We start from the raw sequence: 23530 nt of genomic DNA, 5'->3' as shown, positions 1-23530 counted from the left end.
CATATTTCAAGGCTGTTCTTGTGATATTACAGTATTTAAGGTAAAGTCTTCATATTTCAAGGCTGATAATACAGCATTACATGTAATAAATCCTCTGGAATGTGAGCTTTGACGGATTTCCTCTTGATGCTTAGATATTCTTCCCCTCCTGCTCTGAGAATACTTTACATATTCTTCCTCTCCAGCCTCAATAGTTGACCTCTCCTCCATCCGGGAATGTTTCCCCCCCCATTGAGCCGACATGTGCAGCGTTTACCGTGAAAGAAAGAACACTGCCTTTACATTTCAATCACGCTGTAGCGCGTATCTTCCACGTACGGATTGAACATAGGCCTTTACTCCGTGAGGAAACCTTTCCCAGGTGTGACAGACATTTTAATAACTTGAGTTAATCCCGTAGTGATGACAAGGGTTAAATTGACTAGATGTTTAATCCCGTAGTGATGACAAGGGTTAAATTGACTAGATGTTTAATCCCTGATGATGACAAGGGTTAAATTGACTAGATGTTTAATCCCTGATGATGACATGGGTTAAATTGACTAGATGTTTAATCCCTGATGACATGGGTTAAATTGACTAGATGTTTAATCCCTGATGATGACATGGGTTAAATTGACTAGATGTTTAATCCCTGATGATGACAAGGGTTAAATTAACTACATTAAACTTTGTATCACTTCAAAAGCGATTCAGTTGAATGAAAATGGTAGTTAAATATGTTCAAAGCAGCTTTTTCTTTGTTTGAATGTTGTGGTCGTACCCCAACAACAGAATGGTGTGGTCGTACCCCAACAACAGAATAGTGTGGTCGTACCCCAACAACAGAATGGTGTGGTCGTACCCCAACAACAGAATAGTGTGGGCGTACCCCAACAACAGAATGGTGTGGGCGTACCCCAACAACAGAATGGTGTGGTCGTACCCCAACAACAGAATGGTGTGGGCGTACCCCAACAACAGAATGGTGTGGTCGTACCCCAACAACAGAATGGTGTGGGCGTACCCCAACAACAGAATGGTGTGGTCGTACCCCAACAACAGAATAGTGTGGTCGTACCCCAACAACAGAATGGTGTGGTCGTACCCCAACAACAGAATGGTGTGGTCGTACCCCAACAACAGAATGGTGTGGTCGTACCCCAACAACAGAATGGTGTGGGCGTACCCCAACAACAGAATGGTGTGGTCGTACCCCAACAACAGAATGGTGTGGGCGTACCCCAACAACAGAATGGTGTGGTCGTACCCCAACAACAGAATGGTGGGGTCGTACCCCAACAACAGAATGGTGTGGTCGTACCCCAACAACAGAATGGTGTGGTCGTACCCCAACAACAGAATCGTGGGGTCGTACCCCAACAACAGAATGGTGTGGTCGTACCCCAACAACAGAATGGTGGGGTCGTACCCCAACAACAGAATGGTGTGGTCGTACCCCAACAACAGAATGGTGTGGTCGTACCCCAACAACAGAATGGTGTGGACGTACCCCAACAACAGAATGGTGTGGTCATACCCCAACAACAGAATAGTGTGGACGTACCCCAACAACAGAATGGTGTGGGCGTACCCCAACAACAGAATGGTGTGGGCGTACCCCAACAACAGAATGGTGTGGACGTACCCCAACAACAGAATGGTGTGGGCGTACCCCAACAACAGAATAGTGTGGACGTACCCCAACAACAGAATGGTGTGGGCGTACCCCAACAACAGAATAGTGTGGGAGTGACCAGTGTAGATTTCCTCTGTGTTGTGTGATCGGGAAACAGATGACCAGGGCCCCGTTTTATCACACGTTATCTATCCGGATTTCGGCTGTCAGATTTAAATGTCCCCATTCAAGTCAATGATTTGTCTGTTCTATTCCTTCTATTTCTATGCATTAAATCCTATTGGCAAAATAGGATTTAAAGACTGTAGTCCTGTCTTTCACATGACTACAGTAGACAGACTGTAACACATGACTACAGTAGACAGACTATAAAACTAACACATGACTACAGTAGACAGACTATAACACATGACTACAGTAGACAGACTGTAACACATGACTACAGTAGACAGACTGTAACACATGACTACAGTAGACAGACTGTAACACATGACTACAGTAGACAGACTGTAACACATGACTACAGTAGACAGACTGTAACACATGACTACAGTAGACAGACTGTAACACATGACTACAGTAGACAGACTGTAACACATGACTACAGTAGACAGACTGTAACACATGACTACAGTAGACAGACTGTAACACATGACTACAGTAGACAGACTGTAACACATGACTACAGTAGACAGACTGTAAGACATGACTACAGTAGACAGACTGTAACACATGACTACAGTAGACAGACTGTAACACATGACTACAGTAGACAGACTGTAACACATGACTACAGTAGACAGACTGTAAGAAACTCCTCTGTAAAGTAAAAATGAACAACGAGGACATGAAAAGGCATGCTAGGCCAATGACGACATGTACAGACAAAGGTACGGTAACTAGCTAGCATGTACAGACAAAGGTACGGTAACTAGCTAGCATGTACAGACAAAGGTACGGTAACTAGCTAGCATGTACAGACAAAGGTACGGTAACTAGCTAGCATGTACAGACAAAGGTACGGTAACTAGCTAGCATGTACAGACAAAGGTACGGTAACTAGCTAGCATGTACAGACAAAGGTACGGTAACTAGCTAGCATGTACAGACAAAGGTACGGTAACTAGCTAGCATGTACAGACAAAGGTACGGTAACTAGCTAGCATGTACAGACAAAGGTACGGTAACTAGCTAGCATGTACAGACAAAGGTACGGTAACTAGCTAGCATGTACAGACAAAGGTACGGTAACTAGCTAGCATGTACAGACAAAGGTACGGTAACTAGCTAGCATGTACAGACAAAGGTACGGTAACTAGCTAGCATGTACAGACAAAGGTACGGTAACTAGCTAGCATGTACAGCGTTCACAAATCACAAGTTCATAAAATGTCACAATATGTTGGTGGGAGATCATTATAGCATAATGTAAGTGACCGTATAAACTGAATATCAGTGTTTTAACACATAGGATTGATGATTATTTTCACTAACCTAACTCTTCCACGTTGGTCCAGTAGACTGGGAAGAGGTAAAGGGGGGGACAGGATGTTTATGAGGGGGAATGCAGAAGGAGGTTGTGCGACATTAAAAAGGGCTCTGACAACAACAAAAAGGAATGTACACTAATATCAGGCATGGAACTATTCAGATTCTGGGGAATCATACATGAAATTCAACCCTTGTTAGTTACATGGACGTATACGGGTCATCGATTATATTAATGACAAGTAACGGCTGATTGGCCAGCTCAGTGAGCCAACATGACATCATGTTCTATGAGGAAATAGCAAGCATTTTTATATAACAGTCTGTTTGAGATACAAGTTTGAGGTGGAGTTTTAAAGTGTTTTTTTTTCTCTTTATTCTCAATGATATGCTTTGGTCACAAGATTATTTGGGTTTAAGTTAACTGAATATGAACTATAAAAAGTGAGATTTTCATTGGACAATTACTTTAACTGTTGTCTCTGTTGCCTCTCTTAGGTTTGGGTGAGGGGTCGTCCCACCACTACTCAGAGGGCCGCTCCAATCGCCTGCTGTCCCTGAAGGAGATGTTTGGTCGTCCTGCTAAACACTCCCAGTGTCACCACATGTTGAAGCATCTTCACCACGGGGCCCGCATCACCGTCCAGATGCCCCCCAACATAGAGGGACACTGGGTCTCCACCAGGTACGACTAACCCTAGGTCCAATCCTAACCTCAACACAACAGAGGGACACTGGTTCTCCACCAGGTACCACTAAACCAGGCTCCAATCCTAACCTCAACGCAACAGAGGGACACTGGTTCTCCACCAGGTACGACTAACCCTAGGTCCAATGCTAACCTCAACACAACAGAGGGACACTGGTTCTCCACCAGGTACCACTAAACCAGGCTCCAATCCTAACCTCAACGCAACAGAGGGACACTGGTTCTCCACCAGGTACGACTAACCCTAGGTCCAATCCTAACCTCAACACAACAGAGGGACACTGGTTCTCCACCAGGTACCACTAAACCAGGCTCCAATCCTAACCTCAACGCAACAGAGGGACACTGGTTCTCCACCAGGTACCACTAACCCTAGGTCCAATCCTAACCTCAACGCAACAGAGGGACACTGGTTCTCCACCAGGTACCACTAACCCTAGCTCCAATCCTAACCGCCGGGATTCAATCATAGGCACGTTGTAGACAAGCACATTCTTCTTTACTTTTTAAAAATTATAGGTCATTTATGGTTGAGCCGACGTTGTAGCGTTTACCGTAAACACGATCTCCGCAAATGTCGGGGAAATTGCCTGTCTGTAAGTGCAGTACTCAGTGCTGCAACACGCCTTGAAATGAATCCCAGTCTCCACCAGATACACTTTCTGGCTGGGGGGAGACACTCACATACACAGTACTTTTTTATTTAACATTTATTTAACTTGGCAAGTCAGTTAAGAACAAATACTTGTTTACAATGACGCCCTACCCCCGGCCAAACCCGGACGACGCTGGGGCCAATTGTGCGCCGCCCTACGGGACTCCCAATCACGGCCGGTTGTGATACAGCCTGGATTCAAACCAGGGTGTCTGTAGTGACGCCTCTAGCACTGAGATGCAGTGCCTTAGACCGCTGTGCTACTCGGGAGCCCCAGTATGATGTTTACTATGGAAACCACCCAACTCAAACTCCTCTCCCCATCCACCTCTCTCTAAGTCCTCTCCCCATCCACCTCTCTCTAAGTCCTCTCCCCATCCACCTCTCTCTAAGTCCTCTCCCCATCCACCTCTCTCTAAGTCCTCTCCCCATCCACCTCTCTCTAAGTCCTCTCCCCCATCCACCTCTCTCTATGTCCTCTCCCCACCCACCTCTCTCTAACTTCTCTCCCCATCCTCCTCTCTCAAACTCCTCTCTCCATCCACCTTTCTCTATCCTCCTCTCTCCAAGTACTCTCTCCATCCACCTCTCTCTATCCTCCTCTCTCCATCCACCTCTCTCCATGTCTTCTCTCCATCCACCTCTCTCCATGTCCTCTCTCCATGTCCTCTCTCCATCCACCTCTCTCTATCCTCCTCTCTCCATCCACCTCTTTCTAACCCCTCTCTCCATCCACCTCTCTCTCTGTCTGCCAGCTGTGAGGTGCGTCCTGGCCCAGAGTTTCTGACGCGGTCGTACCGGTTCTTCCCCAACAACACGTTCCAAGCCAACCAGTTCTACTACAGGGACAACCACTGCACCACCCCCACCTACACCCTGGTGGCCCGGGGACGGCTGAGGCTCAGACAGGCCTCCTGGATAATCAGAGGAGGAACAGAGGCTGACTACCAGCTCCACCGCACACAGGTAGGGGTTAGTGTGTGTGTGTGTGTGTGTGTGTGTGTGTGTGTGTGTGTGTGTGTGTGTGTGTGTGTGTGTGTGTGTGTGTGTGTGTGTGTGTGTGTGTGTGTGTGTGTGTGTGTGTGTAGAAGCAGACTTCCAGCTACACACAGGTTTGGTTTACTTTTATTTTTAATAATAATTAATCCATTAGAGATAATATTCCTGGGTTCATACAAAACTAAATATAGAAGACAACAGTAAAACTCCTTACTCAACTAGATGAATTTACTAATGTCTTAAAGCCCTGGGCAGTCAGTGTGTTAAAGCCCTGGTCAGTCAGTGTGTTAAAGCCCTGGTCAGTCAGTGTGTTAAAGCCCAGGTCAGTCAGTGTGTTAAAGCCCAGGTCAGTCAGTGTGTTAAAGCCCAGGTCAGTCAGTGTGTTAAAGCCCAGGTCATTCAGTGTGTTAAAGCCCTGGTCAGTCAGTGTGTTAAAGCCCTGGTCAGTCAGTGTGTTAAAGCCCTGGTCATTCAGTGTGTTAAAGCCCTGGTCATTCAGTGTGTTAAAGCCCTGGTCATTCAGTGTGTTAAAGCCCTGGTCAGTCAGTGTGTTAAAGCCCTGGTCAGTCAGTGTGTGTTCATCCCACTACCCAGGTGGTGTGTCACAGTGCGGACGTGGCCAAGGACCTGAGCCAGAGGTTAAATCCGAGCTGTCGCGGTACCGTGAGGATCAAAGCACCCTGGGAACCCAACATCAGCTATGAACTGTGGAACGAGGAGGGCTGTGACTGTTCCAGACAGATCAACTTCTCCATACACGAGCTACAGGTTAGTGAGGAGGACTAGTAACCAGAGGGTCGACGGTTCGAATCCCACGCCCGACAGGAAGAAATATGCAATGGGACTGGCAACCAGAGGGTTGCTGGCATCAATATCCACCAGTAACCCTTTGAACAAGTCACTTAACCTCTAGAAACTGATCATGGGGCGGTTGCACTGTGGCTTTCTGTTAGACATGTGTGTACATCGGACCACAGAACATTTTTTTTTGAATGATATGTCTATGAATCATTCTTCTTCTTCTTCTTCTCCTGCAGCTGCTGCGTGTGGAGAAACAGTACCCTCATCATAACTTGGACCACATGGTTGAAGAGCTGTTCCTGGGAGACATCCACACGGAGGTAGCCCAGAGGATGTACTACAGACCCTCTAGTTATCAGGCCGCGCTACAGAGTGCCAAGGTCAGTGTGTTGCTCTGTATGCTAGTGGGGCTGAAGGTTGTACAGATTTAAGACATTAGGTTGAAGACTGTTCTGGTGTTGTCTGTGTACTTACTACCTCCCAGAACATGACATACTGATACCATGACGATACCATGACATACTGATACCGTGACATACTGATACCATGACATACGGATACCATACTGAAACCATACTGTTACCATGACATACTGATACCATGACATACTGATACCATACAGATACCATGACATACTGATACCATGACATGCTGATACCATACTGATACCATGACATACTGATACCATACTGATACCATGACATACTGATACCATATTGATACCATGACATACTGATACTATGACATACTGATACCATGACATACTGATACCATGACATACTGATACCATACTGATACCATGACATACTGATACCATACTGATACCATGACATACTGATACTATGACATACTGATACCATGACATACTGATACCATGACATACTGATACCATACAGATACCATGACATACTGATACCATGACATACTGATACCATACTGATACCATGACATACTAATACCATGACATACTAATACCATGACATACTGATACCATACTGATACCATGACATACTGATACCATACTGATACCATGACATACTGATACCATGACATACTGATACCATACTGATACCATGACATACTGATACCATGACATACTGATACCATGACATATTGATACCATGACATACTGATACCATAGTGATACCATGACATACTGATACCATACTGATACCATGACATACTGATACCATGACGATACTATGACATAGTGATACCATGACATACTGATACCATAGTGATACCATGACATACTGATACCATGCCATACTGATACCATGACATACTGATACCATGACATACTGATACCATACTGATACCATGACATACTGATACCATGACATACTGATACCATGACATATTGATACCATGACATACTGATACCATACTGATACCATGACATACTGATACCATACTGATACCATGACATACTGATACCATGACGATACTATGACATAGTGATACCATGACATACTGATACCATAGTGATACCATGACATACTGATACCATGACATACTGATACCATGACATACTGATACCATGACGATACTATGACATAGTGATACCATGACATAATGATACCATGACATACTGATACCATGACATACTGATACCATGACGATACTATGACATACTGATACCATGTCATATTGATACCATGACATATTGATACCATGACATACTGATACCATGACATACTGATACCATGACGATACTATGACATAGTGATACCATGACACACTGATACCATGACACACTGATACCATGACACACTGATACCATGACACACTGATACCATGACATAATGATACCATATTGATACCATGACATAGTGATACCATGACACACTGATACCATGACATACTGATACCATGACACACTGATACCATGACACACTGATACCATGACATACTGATACCATGACATACTGATACCATGACATACTGATACCATACTGATACCATGACATACTGATACCATACTGATACCATACTGATACCATACTGATACCATGACATACTGATACCATGACATACTGATACCATAGTGATACCATGACATACTGATACCATGACATACTGATACATACTGATACCATGTCATACTGATACCATGACATATTGATACCATGACATACTGATACCATGACATACTGATAACATGAAATACTGATACCATGACATATTGATACCATGACATACTGATACCATGACATACTGATACCATGACGATACTATGACATACTGATACCATGTCATACTGATACCATGACATATTGATACCATGACATACTGATACCATGACATACTGATACCATTAAATACTGATACCATGACATATTGATACCATGACATACTGATACCATGATATACTGATACCATAGTGATACCATGACATACTGATACCATAGTGATACCATGACATACTGATACCATAGTGATACCATGACATACTGATACCATAGTGATACCATGACATACTGATACCATACTGATACCATGACATACTGATACCATGACGATACTATGACATAGTGATACCATGACACACTGATACCATGACACACTGATACCATGACATACTGATACCATGACATACTGATACCATGACATATTGATACCATGACATACTGATACCATGACAGTGATACCATGACATACTGATACCATAGTGATACCATGACATACTGATACCATACTGATACCATGACATACTGATACCATGACATACTGATACCATACTGATACCATGACATAGTGATACCATGACACACTGATACCATGACACACTGATACCATGACACACTGATACCATGACATACTGATACCATGACATACTGATACCATGACATACTGATACCATACTGATACCATGACATACTGATACCATACTGATACCATACTGATACCATGACATACTGATACCATGACATACTGATACCATGACATACTGATACCATACTGATACCATGACATACTGATACCATGACGATACTATGACATACTGATACCATGTCATACTGATACCATGACATATTGATACCATGACATACTGATACCATGACATACTGATACCATAGTGATACCATGACATACTGATACCATAGTGATACCATGACATACTGATACCATACTGATACCATGACATACTGATACCATGACGATACTATGACATAGTGATACCATGACACACTGATACCATGACACACTGATACCATGACACACTGATACCATGACATACTGATACCATGACATACTGATACCATACTGATACCATGACATAGTGATACCATGACACACTGATACCATGACATAATGATACCATGACATACTGATACCATGACATACTGATACCATGACATACTGATACCATGACGATACTATGACATACTGATACCATGACACACTGATACCATGACACACTGATACCATGACATACTGATACCATACTGATACCATGACATACTGATACCATACTGATACCATGACATACTGATACCATACTGATACCATACTGATACCATGACATACTGATACCATGACATACTGATACCATACTGATACCATGACATACTGATACCATGTACAGTTGTTTTCCACTTCTTTTAATATCAAGGCCTAAGTAATTTTAATTCCTGATCATGCTCTTGATGAGGTGGTGATTTGAACTGTTTATAGTTGAACAGCAGTTGTCCTGTTCCATGTAACCTTATAGTCATGCTGTGAAACCAGCCCCTTCAAGATGGATTACCCTGAGATATTCTGGAGGTGCCTGTCTAAATAAACATGACATCTGCACCACGCTGCTCCTTATCGCTGGATTGGTAATGCAAACAGCGACTGTGCACTATGTAGGGAATAGGGTGTCATAGGGCTCTGGTCTAAAGTAGTGCACTATATAGGGAATAGGGTGCCATAGGGCTCTGGTCTAAAGTAGTGCACTATATAGGGAATAGGGTGCCATAGGGCTCTGGTCTAAAGTAGTGCACTATATAGGGAATAGGGTGCCATAGGGCTCTGGTCTAAAGTAGTGCACTATGTAGGGAATAGGGTGCCATAGGGCTCTGGTCTAAAGTAGTGCACTATATAGGGAATAGGGTGCCACAGGGCTCTGGTCTAAAGTAGTGCACTATAAATAGGGAATAGGGTGCCATAGGGCTCTGGTCTAAAGTAGTGCACTATAAATAGGGAATAGGGTGCCATTTGGGACACATTAGAGTGGTTAGGGTGAGGAGACAAGACTAGCTACGTTGTGTTGCTCTAACGACCGGTGCTGCAGAGTGAAGCTCCTCAGGGCCGGTTGAGAAGAGAAACGGAGGGGAGGGGGGGGGGGGGGGGGAAACATGAAACCTGGCTACGTCCCAAATGACACCCTATTGCCTACATAGTGCACTACTTTTGGCCAAAAGCCTATGGGGTAATAGGGTTTCATTTGGAATGTGAAACATTCTATCGTGATCAACATGCGGCATTCCTAGAATTTGGAATCATGCAGCTTTATGAATAATTCCGGACCGAACATTCCGGTTCTGATTTCATGCATACCTTTTACATCACCCACTACATCACCCATTACATCACCCACTACATCACCTATTACATCAGAAGAACTCTCGTCTGTCTCTTTCCACCCCTGTATGTTTCTCTCTGTCTTTCTATCTCTCTCTCTGTCCCCCTGTCTCTCTTGTTCTGGGTCTCTCTCTCTCTCTCTGTCCCCCTGTCTCTCTTGTTCTGGGTCTCTCTCTCTCTGTGTCCCCCTGTCTCTCTTGTTCTGGGTCTCTCTCTCTCTCTGTCCCCCTGTCTCTCTTGTTCTGGGTCTCTCTCTCTCTCTCTTTTGACCGTGCAGTAGGTCCAGTATATCTTATCTACCGTAATCAAAGCACACTAGCAGCATTTGCATTTTCCATGGGCTCTAATCAAAAACATTTCCCTTGTTCAATAGTTTGCCAGCTATTCAGGAATTCTATTTCCGAAATGACCTGAAATAAAGTCTGAGAACACGAGAGAACATTCACACCTGTTAGATGTGTCCAGTAGACAAGTGATACGTTTATATATAATCAACATAGGATAGTATGTAGAATGATCAACATAGGATAGCATCTAGAATGATCAACATAGGATAGTATGTAGAATGATCCACATAGGCTGCTGCCTTGGCAGGAACTAATGGGGATCCATAATAAACCCCAGGAAGAGTAGCTGCTGCCTTGGCAGGAACTAATGGGGATCCATAATAAAATACAAAACATACGATAGCTAGTGGATAGTATCTATAGGTGAACCAGCTCTACACACGCAGGCCTTCCTTCTCTCTTTGTACATGATAATATGTTGAAGTGAAACCTGGATCTTTTACATGCCACAAGGCTTTGTTAGCCAGCTGAGCTGAAGCCCGGATAATATATTGGACGTGAAATAGCTTTAGACATGCCCTCAAGCTCAGTCCCACCAGTTAACTTTTACAATCATCAATAATCTTTTATTTTTTTATAAAACACCAGTTACAATCATCAGCTCACTAGCCAGCCCATCCAGTGAGGTCATAATGGTTTCTTCTTCAGGATGTTTTATTGCCATGGTGACAATCCGATCCCTTAATGTTCAGTGGGTATAGTTGGGGCTGGTAACAGTCCGGAGGGTTGTCACTGCCAGCCTGTTAGTCTGTGGTTATTGTGTGGATCTCAGTGACGCAATAAGAGCCAGCAGACAGTTTTATAACCCGTTTATTTATTGTCCATTCGTTCTCTACTTTCTCAATGCTGTCCAGATAAAGTTGAGTATGAAGGCTTTGCTGCTTTTATTCTGATCCATATGTGGAGTTGTGGCGCTCAATAGTGATTAAACTATATTAAACACCATAGTGTAAAGCAGAGTTTCAACATGCCCTGGTCCTCCATTACCCCCCAACGCCCTGGTCCTCCATTACCCCCCAACGCCCTGGTCCTCCATTACCCCCCAACGTCCTGGTCCTCCATTACCCCCCAACGTCCTGGTCCTCCATTACCCCCCAACGTTCTGGTCCTCCATTACCCCCCAACGTCCTGGTCCTCCATTACCCCCCCAACGTCCTGGTCCTCCATTACCCCCCCAACGTCCTGGTCCTCCATTACCCCCCAACGTCCTGGTCCTCCATTACCCCCCCAACGTCCTGGTCCTCCATTACCCCCCCAACGTCCTGGTCCTCCATTACCCCCCAACGTCCTGGTCCTCCATTACCCCCCCAACGTCCTGGTCCTCCATTACCCCCCAACACCCTGGTCCTCCATTACCCCCCAACACCCTGGTCCTCCATTACCCCCCGACGCCATGGTCCTCCATTACCCCCCAACACCCTTGTCCTCCATTACCCCCCAACACCCTGGTCCTCCATTACCCCCCAACGCCCTGGTCCTCCAGTACCCCCCAACGCCCTGGTCCTCCATTACCCCCCAACGCCCTGGTCCTCCATTACCCCCAACACCCTAGTCCTCCATTACCCCCCAACACCCTGGTCCTCCATTACCCCCCAACACCCTGGTCCTCCATTACCCCCCAACACCCTGGTCCTCCATTACCCCCCAACACCCTGGTCCTCCATTACCCCCCAACACCCTGGTCCTCCATTACCCCCCAACACCCTGGTCCTCCATTACCCCCCAACACCCTGGTCCTCCATTACCCCCCAACACCCTGGTCCTCCATTACCCCCCAACACCCTGGTCCTCCATTACCCCCCAACACCCTGGTCCTCCATTACCCCCCAACACCCTGGTCCTCCAGTACCCCCCAACGCCCTGGTCCTCCATTACCCCCCCAACGCCCTGGTCCTCCATTACCCCCCAACACCCTGGTCCTCCATTACCCCCCAACTCCCTGGTCCTCCATTACCCCCCAACTCCCTGGTCCTCCTGTACCCCCAACACCCTGGTCCTCCATTACCCCCCAACACCCTGGTCCTCCAGTACCCCCAACACCCTGGTCCTCCATTACCCCCCAACGCCCTAGTCCTCCATTACCCCCCAACACCCTGGTCCTCCATTACCCCCCCAACACCCTGGTCCTCCATTACCCCCCAACACCCTGGTCCTCCATTACCCCCCAACACCCTGGTCCTCCATTACCCCCCCAACACCCTGGTCCTCCATTACCCCCCAACGCCCTGGTCCTCCATTACCCCCCAACGCCCTGGTCCTCCATTACCCCCCAACGCCCTGGTCCTCCATTACCCCCCCAACGCCCTGGTCCTCCATTACCCCCCAACGCCCTAGTCCTCCATTACCCCCCAACGCCCTGGTCATCCATTAACCCCCAACGCCCTGGTCCTCCATTACCCCCCAACGCCCTGGTCCTCCATTACCCCCCCACCACCCTGTCCCTCCAGTACCCCCAACACCCTAGTCCTCCATTACCCCCATCACCCTGGTCCTCCATTACCCCCCAACGCCCTGGTCCTCCAGTACCCCCAACACCCTGGTCCTCCATTACCCCCCAACACCCTAGTCCTCCATTACCCCCATCACCCTGGTCCTCCAGTACCCCCCAACACCCTGGTCCTCCATTACCTCCATTACCTCCCAACACACTGGTCCTCCATTACCCCCCAACACCCTGGTCCTCCATTACCCCCCAACGCCCTGGTCCTCCAGTATATATATATATATATATAGGGACTATGTACAACAAACAGGGGACATGGGGTTGGCACAGGCCCCGGGATGAGGAGTTGTGTTTTAGGACAGTCAGCAGGTCTGTCTGTGTTTTATGGGTTGGAAGGTTCTGTTTGAGAGAGAGGGAGGCTGTGAGGGAGAGAGGGAGGCTGTTGGCTGACGGGGAGAGAGGGAGGCTGTGGGGGAGAGAGGGAGGCTGTGGGGGAGAGAGGGAGGCTGTTGGCTGACGGGGAGAGAGGGAAGCTCGCTCTCTCTCCTTGGTCTTCTCTCTCTGTCTCATTGTCTTCTCTGTCTGTAACCCCTCTCTCTTAACTGGTCATTGTGTTGTATACATGTCCTCTTAAACCTCACACTATCATAATACTGATTTACAGAAACATTTCAGACAGCTCCTAAATTGAAATACTTGAACAGAAATTCTATTCCCTACCCCTTTAGGGTTTCCTCTACAGAATAGAAAGATCATAAATAACAGAATGTGAATCTAATCAACACTGTTAGGCCGGGTTTCGATGTCCCATTTTTCGGGCTATGCATCACAATGTTCCCGTGTCAGCGGAGACTGCATTCCCGGTAAACGCTGCATGTCGGCTCAATCGGAAAATGACCTTTTTAAAATGTCAAGCGAGCTATAGCGTGGATCTTCCGTGGTACAGATTTATTCTAGGCTTAATCCATGAGGCTCCATAAATCTAATGTGTTCTGCTGTCTGGTCAAGAGATTACAGAATTGAAGAGAATATCATCCTGTGTCGTTTTAGGCACTTGGCTAAGCGAACGAGACATGGCATGTAATAAAGATTGATAGAGGACCTTGTATACCTTCGACAATACCTTTATGAATCTGAAGCCTAATGAAACTAAATCCCTTTAGAGCTTTTCTCAATATGAGGAGCATAAACCCAGCTGGAGGACTGGGCTATCTTTCTGCAGTAAATCCAGCTGGAGGACTGGGCTGTATTTCTGCAGTAGACCCTGCTGGAGGACTGGGCTGTATTTCTGCAGTAGACCCAGCTGGAGGACTGGGCTATCTTTCTGCAGTAAATCCAGCTGGAGGACTGGGCTGTATTTCTGCAGTAGACCCAGCTGGAGGACTGGGCTATCTTTCTGCAGTAAATCCAGCTGGAGGACTGGGCTGTATTTCTGCAGTAGACCCAGCTGGAGGACTGGGCTATCTTTCTGCAGTAAATCCAGCTGGAGGACTGGGCTGTATTTCTGCAGTAGACCCTGCTGGAGGACTGGGCTGTATTTCTGCAGTAGACCCTGCTGGAGGACTGGGCTGTATTTCTGCAGTAGACCCAGCTGGAAGACTGGGCTATCTTTCTGCAGTAAATCCAGCTGGAGGACTGGGCTGTATTTCTGCAGTAAACCCAGCTGGAGAACTGGGCTGTATTTCTGCAGTAGACCCTGCTGGAGGACTGGGCTGTATTTCTGCAGTAGACCCTGCTGGAGGACTGGGCTGTATTTCTGCAGTAGACCCAGCTGGAGGACTGGGCTGTATTTCTGCAGTAAATCCAGCTGGAGGACTGGGCTGTATTTCTGCAGTAAACCCTGCTGGAGGACTGGGCTGTATTTCTGCAGTAGACCCAGCTGGAGGACTGGCATGCATTTCTGCAGTAGTCCCAGCTGGAGGACTGGGCAGTATTTCTGCAGTAAACCCAGCTGGAGGACTGGGCTGTATTTCTGCAGTAAACCCAGCTGGAGGACTGGGCTGTATTTCTGCAGTAAATCCAGCTGGAGGACTGGGCTATATTTCTGCAGTAAATCCAGCTGGAGGACTGGGCTGTATTTCTGCAGTAAACCCAGCTGGAGGACTGGGCTGTATTTCTGCAGTAAATCCAGCTGGAGGACTGGGCTGTATTTCTGCAGTAAAACCCAGCTGGAGGACTGGGCTGTATTTCTGCAGTAAATCCAGCTGGAGGACTGGGCTGTATTTCTGCAGTAAACCCAGCTGGAGGACTGGGCTGTATTTCTGCAGTAAATCCAGCTGGAGGACTGGGCTGTATTTCTGCAATAAAACCCAGCTGGAGGACTGGGCTGTATTTCTGTAGTAGACCCTGCTGGAGGACTGGGCTGTATTTCTGTAGTAAATCCAGCTGGAGGACTGGGCTGTATTTCTGCAGTAAATCCAGCTGGAGGACTGGGCTGTATTTCTGCAGTAAACCCAGCTGGAGGACTGGGCTGTATTTCTGCAGTAGACCCTGCTGGAGGACTGGGCTGTATTTCTGCAGTAGACCCTGCTGGAGGACTGGGCTGTATTTCTGTAGTAGACCCTGCTGGAGGACTGGGCTGTATTTCTGCAGTAAACCCAGCTGGAGGACTGGGCTGTATTTCTGTAGTAGACCCTGCTGGAGGACTGGGCTGTATTTCTGCAGTAAACCCAGCTGGAGGACTGGGCTGTATTTCTGCAGTAGACCCTGCTGGAGGACTGGGCTGTATTTCTGCAGTAAATCCAGCTGGAGGACTGAGAGGTATTTCTGTAGTAGACCCTGCTGGAGGACTGGGCTGTATTTCTGCAGTAAACCCAGCTGGAGGACTGGGCTGTATTTCTGTAGTAGACCCTGCTGGAGGACTGGGCTGTATTTCTGCAGTATATCCAGCTGGAGGACTGGGATGTATTTCTGTAGTAAACCCAGCTGGAGGACTGGGCTGTATTTCTGTAGTAGACCCTGCTGGAGGACTGGGCTGTATTTCTGCAGTAAACCCAGCTGGAGGACTGGGCTGTATTTCTGCAGTAGTTTTTTCCTTCTGTCCGTCCGTGTCTGTTCCAGTATATGATGTGATCAGCCGGAGAAAACACTGCAACTTGGATTCCGTAACGGATTGATTCTTTCTGAAGAAAACTAGTTTTCCTGTATATTCCAAAGTACAGCAAGAGTTGTTAAATTACAGTACTTAAACGATTATATTTTGTTATTTGACATTACAGTAAGGCACATAATAGATGTGCTCGACATGTCTAGTAATCCCGTCTAAGAGAGAGAATACAATAGATAGGGAATATATCTCATTGATCATGTTTGATGTTCCTACAGAGACATTTAATGACAAGACAAAAACTCAACAAATCATATTAAGTGATTTTTAAAAATCTGTAGTTGTTTTTGGATTACCTGACGAACGCCATTTCCTGCACGTTCTGTCTTTTAACAAATAAATAAATAAACTTCTGTGAGGTTTGCATACATTCCGGTCCAGATTAACACTGAAAATGAATCATTTCAAATGTCAAAGGGACATTACACCCTACGATCTAAGTTTTATCAGATGTTTTCATACCTTAAAATGTAGTCTTCCAACTCTTTTATTAATTTCTCTCCTCCGCCAGCACCATGACCACGGCTGCATCGCTTGTCGTATCATCTATCGGTCGGATGAGTTCCATCCTCCCATCCTGGCGCCGCGTGCGGACATGACAGTTGGGCTGTACGGCCAATGGGTGAGCCAGCGTTGTGAGGTCCGCCCCGAGGTCCTCTTCCTGTCCCGTCACTTCATCTTCCATGACAACAACCAGACCTGGGAGGGCCACTACTACCACTACTCTGACCCCATCTGCAAACACCCCTCCTTCAGTATCTACGCTAGAGGGAGGTACAGCCGAGGAACGCACTCTACCAGAGTTATGGGAGGCACGGAGTTCGTCTTCAAAGGTAAAAGGTCAAAGGTTGATTTTCAACTCTGTTGAGATTTGAATTGTGAGCTGTGTGGTTGAGATGAACGAGAGGGAGGGTTATAAAATCTGTGTATTTCAGATTACATCTATCATCGATCTTGATCACTCTCTCTCCCTCTCTCATCCCCTCTGTCCCTCTCCCTCTCTCTCTCTGCCTGTCCCTCTCCCTCTCTCTCTCTGCCTGTCCCTCTCCCTCTCTGTCCCTCTCTCTCTCTCTGTCCCTCTCCCTCTCTCTGTCCCTCTCCCTCTTTCTCTGTCCCTCTCTCATCCTCTGCACCCCTCCTTCCCCCTCCAGTGAACCACATTCGTGTGATGCCCATGGACCTGGCCACCACGTCCCTCCTCAACGTGTTTAAAGGTAACGAATGCGGCACCCATGGTTCCTGGGAGGTCGGAGTTGAACAGGACGTCACCCTGACCAATGGCTGCGTGGCGTTGGGGATCCGCCTGCCCCACACAGAGTACGAGCTGTTCCGGATGGAGCAGAACGCCGACGGACACCTACTCCTCTACAACGGACAGAGACCCTCAGACGGGTCCAGCCCCGACCGGCCAGATAAACGAGCAACCTCGTACCAGATGCCCCTGGTCCAGTGTTCAACTAGCAGCCAGAGGTCAGAGGTCGTGGGAGGGGAAGACGAGGACCGACCCCTGAGGCTGAGTAATGGTGGAACCAGAATGACGTGGAACCAGAACCGGAGGGATGTTGTTGTGGTTCTGACCTCGCTGGTTCTGTTGTTCCGGTGTTACAGCTAAGAACTGACAGTCTGGTTTTTCATAGAACAGACCTACTGGTTTTTGTACATAGAGACACTGACTGTGTGTAGGACTGTGGACCGTGAGAGAGGACTCTAATCTGACTCTCCTTCAGTGTCTACCCTGAGGGAAAGGAGACTGCTACTCGCCTTTGACACACTTGAACTTTTGAAATATCTTTTTGGCTCTTTAAACGCGATGGAAGCGTTTAAAAGGCAAGGTGGAGAGCGAGTGGAGAGAGTGGAGAGCGAGTGGAGACTAGTTCCTTTGATGCCGCTGTTGCTTTGAACTCCACCTACCAGAGGTGACACCGCTGCATCACAATAACTGCACTTTAGAGTGGAAATGGAGAACTAGAGAAGTCTTTGGCTAGAGAACTAGAGAAGTCTTTGGCTAGAGAACTAGAGAAGTCTTTGGCTAGAGAACTAGAGAAGTCTTTGGCTAGAGAACTAGAGAAGTCTTTGGCTAGAGAACTAGAAAAGTCTTTGGTTATAGAACTAGAGAAGTCTTTGGCTATAGAACTAGAGAAGTCTTTGGCTATAGAACTAGAGAAGTCTTTGGCTATAGAACTAGAGAAGTCTTTGGCTATAGAACTAGAGAAGTCTTAGGCTATAGAACTATAGAAGTCTTAGGCTATAGAACTATAGAAGTCTTTGGCTAGAGAACTAGAGAAGTCTTTGGCTATAGAACTATAGAAGTCTTTGGCTATAGAACTAGAGAAGTCTTTGGCTATAGAACTAGAGAAGTCTTTGGCTATAGAACTAGAGAAGTCTTTGGCTATAGAACTAGAGAAGTCTTTGGCTATAGAACTAGAGAAGTCTTTGGCTATAGAACTAGAGAAGTCTTTGGCTATAGAACTAGAGAAGTCTTTGGCTATAGAACTATAGAAGTCTTTGGCTATAGAACTATAGATGTTAATCTATGGCTGCATCCACAAATACAGGGGATTGTTTTTATACACCATACCATAACCAAATATCAAGTTTCTTCTTGGTACTACAAGTAGATTAAATAAGATACATTATTATGTTAAAAGCATTATTTTCTACAATGAAATGTAAAGATGGCAAAGAATGTGTTGGGTGGAGAAATGCTAAAGAATCTGATTTAGGGTTTAAATACAATAGGACTACTGATAAATGACATAACCTACATTACCACAACTAATATGATACCCAACTAAATTTGAATGGCACTTTTGTCTAATCTACCCCATAACTAAAACATCCAAACACTTCATTGTACAGGTCAGGAGTTGTGGCACATGTATAAATCCACCCGTGATCTTCTTTGATGTACAGTGCTCTCATTTGATCTCTGCTGTGATCTAGTCTCGAGAACCATCTCATATGCAATGGATGTAGGTGCCCTGAAACAATCTGTATAACAATTAAAGATTTGATACTGTACCCTGGTTATTATGGGCTCTTTATTTTGTAAAGACCAAACCGGCACTAGTTGCAAACACGGTGTGAGGGAATGAGGTGAAGGGAGATACCTAGTCAGTTGTCCAACTGAAATGTGCTTCAACTGAAATGTGCTTCAACTGAAATGTACTTCAACTGAAATGTACTTCAACTGAAATGTGTCTTCCACATTTAACACAAATCCCTCTGAATCAGAGAGGTGATAAGGGGGGGGGGGGGGGGGGGCCTTTATCGACATCATCAGTGCCCGGGGAGAAGTTGTTGCTGAGGGTTGTAGATTTTCACACCTTGCCGGCTCGGGGATTCGAACCAGCAACATTTCTGTTACGGGCCCAACGCTCTCAACCGCTGTTGGTTTATACTCAAGCACATCTAATGCAAAACCCAGGAGAAAAGAGTTGGAAAGAAGTGACGTGTCAATAGAACAGAGATAATGAGGTGACGTGTCAATAGAACAGAGATAATGAAGTGACTTGTCAACAGAACAGAGATAATGAAGTGACTTGTCAACAGAACAGAGATAATGAAGCGACGTGTCAACAGAACAGAGATAATGACGTGACAATAGAACAGAGATAATGAAATGATGTGTCAACAGAACAGAGATAATGAGAGGGCGTGTCAATAGAACAGAGATAATGAGGTGACGTGTCAATAGAACAGAGATAATGAGGTGACGTGTCAATAGAACAGAGATAATGAGGTGACGTGTCAATAGAACAGAGATAATGAAGTGACGTGTCAATAGAACAGAGATAATGAAGTGACTTGTCAACAGAACAGAGATAATGAAGTGACGTGTCAACAGAACAGAGATAATGACGTGACAACAGAACAGAGATAATGACGTGACAATAGAACAGAGATAATGAAATGATGTGTCAACAGAACAGAGATAATGAGAGGGCCTGTCAATAGAACAGAGATAATGAAGTGACGTGTCAATAGAACAGAGATAATGAAGTGACGCGTCAATAGAACAGAGATAATGAAGTGACTTGTCAATAGAACAGAGATAATGAAGTGACTTGTCAATAGAACAGCGGTAATGAAGAAACATGAATAAGTGCTTGAATTGCTTTTAAATTGAAGGGAGTATTTTATAACGCTGTGGCCAGTACTTTGTAGTGAATTCCCATAAAGAATAAATAAAACAGTCAACAGCAAAGTATTGCTGGATATCCAAGGATATATTGTAACAACCTTTTATAGTACCTGGCCTTCTGTTGTAGAATAAAGACAATTTCATACAATTCGAATTATTAATTTAGTTTTTTTTCTCCATAATGTTTTAAAACACTTTCACAGAGGTAAATATAATTTCATGTGTAAAGTGTTTACTTATAACCTCAAAGCCCCTTTGGGGTGGGGGTCATGTAATCCTGGGGTGGAGGGGGGTCATGTAATCCTGGGGTGGAGGGGGGGGGGGGGGGGGTCATGTAATCCTGGGGGGGGTCATGTAATTCTGGGGTGGAGGGAGGTCATGTAATCCTGGGGTGGAGTCATGTAATCCTGGGTTGGAGGGGGGTCATGTAGTCCTGGGGTGGAGGGAGGTCATGTAATCCTGGGGGGGGGTCATGTAATTATGGGGTGGAGGGGTCATGTAATCCTGGGGTGGAGGGGGGGTCATGTAATCCTGGGGGGGGGTCATGTCATCCTGGGGTGGAGGGGGGGTCATGTAATCCTGGGGTGGAGGGGGGTCATGTAGTCCTGGGGTGAAGGGGGGTCATGTAATCCTGGGGGGGGGGGTCATGTAGTCCTGGGGTGGAGGGGGGTCATGTAGTCCTGGGGTGAAGGGGGGTCATGTAATCCTGGGGGGGGTCATGTCATACTGGGGTGGAGGGGGGGTCATGTAATCCTGGGGTGGGGCGGACCTTTTGAGAATGTTTTTCTTGTTATGATTGTGTGTTTTAAGATCTACTAGCTGAAGAGATTTTCTGAAGAGATTTTTTGAAGCGCGGAGAGTTGAGTAAAACAAGTAAAAACGAGAACGGAATGTGTGTTTTTTCCAAGACATGTACGGACGGGGGTTAAAATGTCTACTCAAATAACAGTTTTTATTTATACGACAAAAAAGAAAAGTGATACCATAGAAGGATTTTGTTCCTGGAGAGAAATTGTCCTGGAGGTTAACTCCAACCCTGTTCCTGGAGAGAGACCCTCCTGTAGGTTTTAACTCCAACCCTGTTCCTGGAGATACCCTCCTGTAGGTTTTAACTCCAATCCTGTTCCTGGAGAGATACCCTCCTGTAGGTTTTAACTCCAACCCTGTTCCTGGAGAGAGACCCTCCTGTAGGTTTTAACTCCAACCCTGTTCCTGGAGAGATACCCTCCTGTAGGTTTTAACTCCAATATGTATGTTACATATAAACAAACATACAGTCAATAACACAATACAAAAATCTATGTACAGTGTGTGCAAATGTGGAAGATTAGGGAGGTAAGGCAATAAATAGGCCATAGAGTCAAAATAATTACAATTTAGCAATTAAACACTGGAGTGGTAGATGTGCAGATGATGATGTGCAAGTAGAGATACTGGGGTGCAAAGGAGCAAGAGGGTAAATACCAATATGGGGATGAGGTAGTCGGGTGTGCTATTTACAGATGGGCTGTGTACAGGTACAGTGATCATTAAGCTGCTCTGACAGCTGATGCTTAAAGATAGAGAGGGAGATATAAGACTCCAGCTTCAGTGATTTTTGCAATTAGTTCCTGTCATTGGCAGCAGAGAACTGGAAGGAAAGGCGGCCAAAGAAAGTGTTGGCTTTGGGGGATGACCAGTGAAATATACCTGCTGGAGCGCGTGCTACGGGTGGGTGTTGCTATGGTGACCAGTGAAATATACCTGCTCGAGCACGTGCCTATTTAAAACCTAAATACTTTTAGACTTTTACTCAAGTAGTATTTTACGAGTCATTTTCTATTAAAAGGTATCTTTAATTTTACTCAAGTATGACAATTGAGTACTTTTCCCCCACCACTGCCCCATGCCATGTAATGTATTAGGCCCAGCTTGTGTTAAGATGTAAAAGACCAAACTGGTCCTAGATCAGTACTCCTACCCAGACATTTTATGAACACAGGCCCTGATCTCACCCTAACAACGGACCTGAAAACCAACAAGATATTTGGTTGATAAAAATGGTGATCCTCGATTGATGAACGGGCTTCCACAGAATAAGTTACCTGGTAACCTGGAAACCTTAATAGAATGTGGCTCAGTGGTTTCAGAGTCCCGCTTTAATAGCTAAAACACTCATGAGTAAACTCTTTTGGAATTGTAATCTGTGGGTGTCACGGAGAAGGCCGATACCTATGGAGTGTACACCCGTTAAATGGGGTAAGGCTGTACTGTGTATATACACTGAGTGGACAAAACATTAGGAACACCTTCCTAGCATTGAGATGAATCCCCCCTTTTGCACTCAGAACAGCCTCACTTCATCAGGTCATGGACTCTACAAGGTGTTGAAAGCGTTTCCACAGGGATGCTGGTCCATGTCGACTCCAATGCTTCCCACAGTTGCGTCCAGTTGGCTGGATGTCCTTTGGCTGGTGGACCATTCTTGATACACACAGGAAACTGTTGAGGGTGAAAAACCCAGCAGCGTTGCAGTTCTTGACACAAACCGGTGCGCCTGGCACCTACTACCATACCTCGTTCAAAGGCACTTAAATATTTTGTCTCGCTCATTCACCCTCTGAATGACACACATACACAATCGTTGTCTCAAGGCTTAAACATCCTTCTTT

At 45.9% G+C, this 23530-nt stretch overlaps 1 protein-coding gene across 1 annotated transcript in view; it reads left to right on the top strand.

The window, feature by feature from the left end:
• Nucleotides 1-19756, top strand: part of LOC139550106 (protein APCDD1-like) — a 36317-nt gene extending 16561 nt beyond the window's left edge. Inside the window, exons 2-7 of the mRNA XM_071360738.1 lie at nucleotides 3605-3791; nucleotides 5226-5436; nucleotides 6064-6237; nucleotides 6507-6650; nucleotides 17247-17568; nucleotides 17887-19756. Of these exons, the coding sequence (XP_071216839.1) occupies nucleotides 3605-3791; nucleotides 5226-5436; nucleotides 6064-6237; nucleotides 6507-6650; nucleotides 17247-17568; nucleotides 17887-18347 (1499 nt within the window). The 3' untranslated portion in view covers nucleotides 18348-19756. The remainder of the gene's footprint in view (nucleotides 1-3604; nucleotides 3792-5225; nucleotides 5437-6063; nucleotides 6238-6506; nucleotides 6651-17246; nucleotides 17569-17886) is intronic.
• The last annotated feature ends 3774 nt before the right edge of the window (nucleotides 19757-23530 follow it).

Source organism: Salvelinus alpinus, chromosome 23 (genome assembly GCF_045679555.1).
Source record: "Salvelinus alpinus chromosome 23, SLU_Salpinus.1, whole genome shotgun sequence".
Classification (NCBI taxonomy): Eukaryota; Metazoa; Chordata; class Actinopteri; order Salmoniformes; family Salmonidae; genus Salvelinus; species Salvelinus alpinus.
The sequence above is the reverse complement of the archived record's forward strand: the minus strand, read 5'-3'. Positions and strand labels throughout refer to the sequence as shown.